General features: G+C 47.8%; 1 protein-coding gene across 1 annotated transcript; it reads left to right on the top strand.

Annotated features, from left to right (window-relative positions):
- The first annotated feature begins 613 nt into the window (after positions 1–613).
- Positions 614–1,878, top strand: LOC103272265 (eukaryotic translation initiation factor 3 subunit F-like). The gene has a single exon (XM_008069754.2). The coding sequence runs from the start codon at positions 620–622 to the stop codon at positions 1,715–1,717; it is 1,098 nt and encodes a 365-aa protein (XP_008067945.1). The 5' UTR covers positions 614–619; the 3' UTR covers positions 1,718–1,878.
- The last annotated feature ends 4,949 nt before the right edge of the window (positions 1,879–6,827 follow it).

Below are 6,827 nucleotides of genomic sequence, written 5' to 3'. Positions count from 1 at the left end.
GTGCTAGCCAAAAGACTCAGTCTTAGGGCTACATAAGCACCGGGTTTTAGCTCCAAATCGGCCACTCCCTTGAGTCTCCTCCCACTGTGGGAGCTTTTCTGTCCTCTCAATAAATCCTGCTTTCTCACTTTCCAGCTGTGTCCTCATTCCTCCTGGGCACGAGACAAGAACCCCGACCTGAAGAGTTGCAGAGGATCACGGGACCAAAGAGCTGTGCACCTCGGAGGCTGGCTTGCCCGCTGACTGAGCCAGCAGAACTGGGAGAGCAGCTGGAAGAAGGGGAGACTCTGAAGCTGAGACACTCCAGGGGCTAGGCTTATCAGCCCACAGAATCAGCAACACTCTCAGGGCTAGGTTTACCAGCCCCACAGAGCCAACACTTCTGGGGCTAGGCTTGCCATCCCCTCAAACTGATCCTCGCTGGGGCTTGGCTGCTGACCCACTTAAGCTGACGCTCTTGAAGCCCGGGCTGATCTGAAAAACCGATGTCAGTGATGATAGTTTAAGGAAAAATTAACATATTCTAAAACACCTGAATGTGGACATACTACCATGCCATCTTAGTGCTGGAGTTTTACTTTTTTGCTTATAATCATACTGGTGCTGCTTTCTCGACAAGATGGCCACACCGGCGGTACCGGCAAGTGCTCCTGCCGCCACTCCAGTCCCATCGCCAACACCGGCAGTGGCCCCGGCCTCAGCCCCGGCCCCGGCCCCAGCGCCAACGCCAGCTCCAGCGCCGGCCGCAGCTCCGGCTGTGGCTCTGGCCCCGGCTTCATCCTCAGATCCGGCGTCAGCAGCGGCCACGACTGCGGCTCCGGGCCAGACCCCGGCCTCCGCGCAAGCCCCGGCTCAGACCCCGGCACCTTCACTGCCTGGACCCGCCCTCCCAGGGCCCTTCCCTGGCAGCCGGGTGGTCAGGCTGCACCCAGTCATTTTGGCTTCCATCGTGGACAGCTACGAGCGACGCAACGAGGGAGCTGCCCGAGTTATCGGGACCCTGCTGGGAACTGTTGACAAGCACTCAGGGGAGGTCACCAATTGCTTTTCAGTGCCGCACAATGAGTCGGAAGATGAAGTCGCTGTTGATATGGAATTTGCTAAGAACATGTATGAATTGCACAAAAAAGTCTCTCCAAATGAGCTCATCCTGGGCTGGTATGCCACAGGCCATGACATCACAGAGCACTCTGTGCTGATCCATGAGTACTACAGCCGGGAGGCCCCCAACCCCATTCATCTCACCGTGGACACGAGTCTCCAGAACGGCCGCATGAGCATCAAGGCCTATGTCAGCACGTTAATGGGTGTCCCTGGAAGGACCATGGGAGCGATGTTCACACCTCTAACAGTGAAATACGCATATTATGACACTGAACGCATTGGAGTTGACCTGATCATGAAGACCTGTTTTAGCTCCAACCGGGTGATTGGACTTTCAAGTGACTTGCAGCAAGTAGGAGGAGCATCAGCTCGCATCCAGGATGCCCTGAGCACGGTGTTGCAGTACGCAGAGGATGTACTGTCTGGAAAGATGTCAGCTGACAATACCGTGGGCCGCTTCTTGATGAGCCTAGTTAACCAAGTACCCAAAATCGTACCTGAGGACTTTGAGACGATGCTCAACAGCAACATCAATGACTTGCTGATGGTGACCTACCTGGCCAATCTCACACAGTCACAAATTGCCCTCAATGAGAAGCTTGTAAATCTATGAATGGGCCCTCAGCAACACTCCTGCTAGTCTGGATCTTAACCCTAGGACTCAGATGAAGTGAAGGAGAAATGGTTTTTTTGAGGTCTTGAGTCACACTGAGTTAGTCAACTGCTTGTGACTCTAATAAACATAATAACTTACCTTTTGTAAAAAAAAAAAAATCATACTGGTGCTAATTTTTCCACCTAAAATCACTTTATTTCTTATTTGCAAGCGTTATGTCAAATGGCAAGTCTTTCTGTGTCTGCTCTTGTACTCGTGTTAATTTTTTTTGAATGAAGATAGTCTTGCAAAAAGAATTAAACCTAAAGGCGTTTAGTCCTCTAGATCTGACTGCTAAGTTATAGGAAACACACAGGACAGAGATTCATATTAAAGAACATCATGAGTTTGTAATCAGCAAAAGTCAGGCTGTAGGAAACCCTACCGGGAAAATACATGGTTTCTTCAGCAAACAAGTTGCAAGGGAAAAGGAGACAAAGAGGGAGGGCAGGTGGAGGACATATAAAAAGGACTGAGAAAAAAAAAAAGACATTTGATTTTCGTTAAGCACAGACCAGAAAAATAAAAGTCACTCTGCTGCCCACAAAATACCAAGCATTCCTTCTCTTGGCTGCAAAGAGGGACTGCTGCTGCTTCACCAATTAGACCCGAGAAAAGAAAAATAGTTAAAGGTGTCCAAGCTACATGTGAGGTATGCAAAATGTATCTGGCCCAGAAAAACATGAGTATGGGACTTCAGTCACTCTGTCACTCTATGCCCAGGAGCAATTGTTAGAGGACATTTTGTTCCTCATCCACTATCTTCAGGTTCCTGGAATATTTAATACAAAAATAACAATGTGGTCAGGCACAGTGGCTCATGTCTGCAATCCCAGGATTTTGGGAGGCTAAGACAGGAGGATTGCTAGAGCCTAGGAGTTCAACCCTGGGCAACATAGTGAGACCTTGTTGCTACAAAAAAAAATAATAATAATTTAGCCAGGCATGGTAGTACACACATGCTAATCAGGAGGCTGAGGCAGAAGGATTGCTGAGCCCAGGAGGTCAAAGCTGCAGTGAGCTGTGATTGTGCCACTGCACTCCAGCCTGGCTTTTGCTGATTACAGATTGGGAGACAGAGTGAGACCCTGACTCAAAAAACAAAAATAAAGAACCATATACAGCCAATCAATAGTTTATGTTAATGTAAATTCTTGGTAAACAATGCTTAGAACTCAAATGAACTCTACACCTTAATCATATTATCTAAATCCCTTTTTTTTTTTTTTGAGTCGGAGTCTCACCTTGTCACCCAAACTGAAGTGCAGTGGCATGCTTACAGACACCACAGCCTCAACCTGCTGGGCTCAGGCGATCCTTCCACCTCAGCCTTTCAAGTAGCTAGAATAACAACAGGTACATACCACCATGACCAGCTAAGTTTTTATTTTAGAGACAAGGTCTCATCAAGTTGCCTAGACTGGTCTCAAAACCCTGGACTCAGGTGATCCTCTTGCCTCTGCCTCCCAAAGTGCTGAAATCACAGGTGTGAGTCACCTCACCCAGCCTCAATCCCATTATTTAAGGATGACAGACTTTTATCTAGTTTCATCTCCTTATAGATAAGACTTAGTCATAGAACTGCCTGATATTTCAGCACCCTCCCCAAACCATCTAATCAAAGTCCAAATCCAAAAACAGAGTCTTTCCAATGCCTCTTTACTGAAACTCCTCATGGTTCCCCATGGTGTGTGTTCCTAGGTCTGTAATGTCAGATCTCCGAAGACCCCAAAAGGGAAGACACTGTCTGAGAGGCCAAAAAAATTACCTGGAGACAACAGACGAGACATGAATGTTATTCAAGAACTTACTGAGAAGATTCAGGAGTGGCCAACTGGAGAGGATGACTGTAAAAGGCACACAGGTTATGTAGCACTAACAAAAAGATGCCAAAGTCTGTAAAATATTTTAAGATCGATTATTATTGAGCCAAACTTAAAGACTTAAGCCTGGAACATTCATCCTCAGGAAGTCCATGCTGGCCCAGTGGTAGTTTGGTTATATAAACTTTAGGATGACAGAAGTTAGGAGAAACCATAAATCAATGCATGCGACATTTTCATTGGTTTGGTCCAGGAAGGAGGGACATTTCCAAACGGGCTTGCAGGTCAGAGGTGGATTTAAAGATTTCTTGACTGGTAATTTGCTGTTTCTATCTAAGGAATTTGGGGAATCAGTAGAGGAGATGATTTGTTAAAACAAGGGGGTGTGGCCGGGCATGGTGGCTCATGCCTATAATCCCAGCACTTTGGAAAGATTGAGAGGACTGCCTGAGCCCACGGTTCGAGACCAGCCTCGGCAACTTGGAGAGACTTCATCTCTACAATGAATCAAAAAACTAGCCAGGTGTGATGGTGCATGACTATAGTTCCAACTACTTGGAAGACTGAGGTGGAAGAATAGCCTGAGCCCAGCGGATCGAGGTTGTGGTGGCTGTGAGTGTGTCACTACACTCCAGCCTGGGTGACAGAGTGAGAAGACTCCCACTCAAAAAATAAAATAAAATAAAAATAAGCCAGGCTTGGTGGCTCAGCCTTCAATCCCACGCCTTTGGGAGGCTGAGGTAAGTGGATTGACTGAGCCCGTGGGTTCAAGACCTGCCTGGGCAGCGAGACCTCATCTCTACAATAAATAAAAAAGAAAAATCAGCCGGGTATGGTAGTGCATGCCTATAGTTCCGGCTACTTGGAAGGCTGAGGCGGAAGGATCACCAGAGCCCAGCAGGTCGAGGCTGCGGTGGCTGGGAGCAGCCACTGCACTCCAGTCTGGGTGACAGAGTGAGACTCCAACTCGAAAAAAAAAACCCAAAATAATAATAATAAATAATAATAATAATAATAAACTTAAGGTGAACTAAAGGTAACCAAAGATTATGGGCAAAGATCCAGGCAGGCCTGATCTAATCTGAACTGACCCAGGATGTGGGGCGGGCTTCATGGAAGGGTGCACAGGAACACTCACTATGCAGAGCTGGAAGATGTGGTCAGCTGACTCAGAGAACACTTTGTTCAGTAACAATGGGCTACTGCTCAGTGTGGCCTGCATATCTGGGCATGGAGCCTGAGGGGAAGGTGACAACCCAGGCTGGCCACCCCCAGGACCTCTCTCCAGGCTCTAACCCTCTGCTTGGGGCTGTATTCAGGGTGTGTTCATGTTGTCACTGAGTGTTGCTCTATATTGTTGTTAGGTCACACTCCCAGTGGGGCCTCCAGAATGTTAGGTCAGGCCTGCTGGAGGTGTGGGTATCTGGTGTGCAATCTGGTGCCGCAAGAAAGAGGCAAGGAATTGCACAGAAGTTAGATTAGAGAATAAATTTTAGGCCAGGTACAGTGGCTCACGCCTATAATCCCCCGCACTTTGGGAAGCCAAGGAGAGAGGATTGCCAGAGCCCACAGGTTCGAGACAAACCTGGGCAACTTGGTGAGACCTCGTCTCTACAATATATCAAAAAATTAGCCAGGCATGGTGGCGCGTGCTTGTAGTTCCAGCTACTTGCAAGGCAGAGGCAGAAGGATCACCTGAGCCCAGCAGGTCAAGGTTGTGGTGGCCATGAGCATGTCACTGCACTCTAGCCTGTGTGACAGAGTGAGACTCCAACTAAAAAAAAAAAAAAAAAAAAAAAAGAAAATATAGTTTATTTAGAAAGTAAATTTGAGAGAGAGAGAGAGAGAGAGAGAGAGAGAGGAGATTTACCTCCCAAGGGAGGAGAGGGGGCCAAAGCTAGAAAACATGGCCTGACCATAGTTTAGCGAGGAAATGGCTGCAATGGCCTGTAGCTGGTTGCTTATGGTTGAGTCCTTTTAATCCTTACCTTTGATGGGGGAAAGTCTACGCCGTCATCATGAAGGGGCAAGTAAGCAACAGGTACTGACGTCAGGTGAGGGATGGCAAGCCAATTAGGCACAGGATTGCTGCCATGGTGGTGGGCTAGAAGGTAGGAGACAAGGGGAGGGTTTTTTCCTGCCGGAGACCTGTCAGATGTTTTCAATTCACAAGCTCTTTAGCAAAAAGGTAGTCTTATCATTTCTATGGCTTCCGCCAGGTAAGGGACCTGAGCATTTCTTAAGAGATTATGATGCTAAACCATGAATTAAAAAATTGAGGTGTCTTTGTCTTGCATTTGATGGAGATTTGCCGCCTGCAGTAAAAAGTCTAAATCCATCAGCCGGGTGTGGTAGCGCATGCCTGTAATTCCAGCTACTCAGAAGGCTGAGGCGGAAGGATCTCCGGAGCCCAGCAGGTCGAGGCCGTAGTGGCTGGGAGTGGCCACTGCACTCCAGTCTGGGTGACCGAGTGAGACTCCAACTCAAAAAAAAAAAAAAGTCTAAATCCTTCCTAAAATCTGCCTATTGGAAATTTACCTATCTATGTCTAACCTGTGCCAGATTCAAAGCGTGTCAGTCTAAGCAAAAATGGCTATGCTAAGACTAAATGTGAACTAAGTTTATTCTAAGTTTCTCAGGGTCCCTCCTTCCAAGTTGTCTTAGTCCATTTTGTGCTGATACTACAGAATACCCAAGACTCGGCAATTCATAAAGAACAGGTATCTAGTTCTTGAGGTTGAGAAGTCCAAGATCAAGGGCTCTACATCTTGTGGGGGCCCGCATGCTCCATCATCCCATGGCAGAAGGTGGCTGAGGAAGAGAATTTGAGAGTAAGCGACAGCAAGCGATAGAAATAGAAGCCCATAGCTGGGTGAGGTGGCTCACGTCGGTAATCCCAGCACTTCGGGAGGCAGGGGCAAGAGAATTGCCTGAGTCTAGGGATTCAAGACCAGTCTGGTCTTGAACTTGGTGAGACCTTGTCTCTACAATAAATCAAAAAATTAGCTGGGCATAGTGGCATGCACCTGTGGCTTCAGCTACTTGGAAGGCTGAAGTAGAAGGATTGCCTGAGCCCAGTAGGTGGAGGCTGTCGTGGCTGCACTCCAGCCTGAGTGACAGACTCCTTCAAGAAAGAGAAAGTGAGAGAGAGGGAGAGAGAGAGAGAGAAACAGAGAGAGAGGGAGGAAGGGGGGGGAGGGGAGGGGAGGAAAGGAAAAAATAGAAGCCCTTTCATAATTGGCATT

This window comes from Carlito syrichta, unplaced genomic scaffold (assembly GCF_000164805.1).
Source record: "Carlito syrichta isolate Samal-C Ts95f unplaced genomic scaffold, Tarsius_syrichta-2.0.1 Scaffold312196, whole genome shotgun sequence".
Taxonomy (NCBI): Eukaryota; Metazoa; Chordata; class Mammalia; order Primates; family Tarsiidae; genus Carlito; species Carlito syrichta.
Note: the sequence above shows the minus strand (reverse complement) of the source record. Positions and strands in the feature narration are given on the sequence as shown.

Bases quoted from the DNA above. Each gene is read 5' to 3' on its own strand.
- LOC103272265 (XM_008069754.2), top strand. From the start codon at position 620: ATGGCCACACCGGCGGTACCGGCAAGTGCTCCTGCCGCCACTCCAGTC.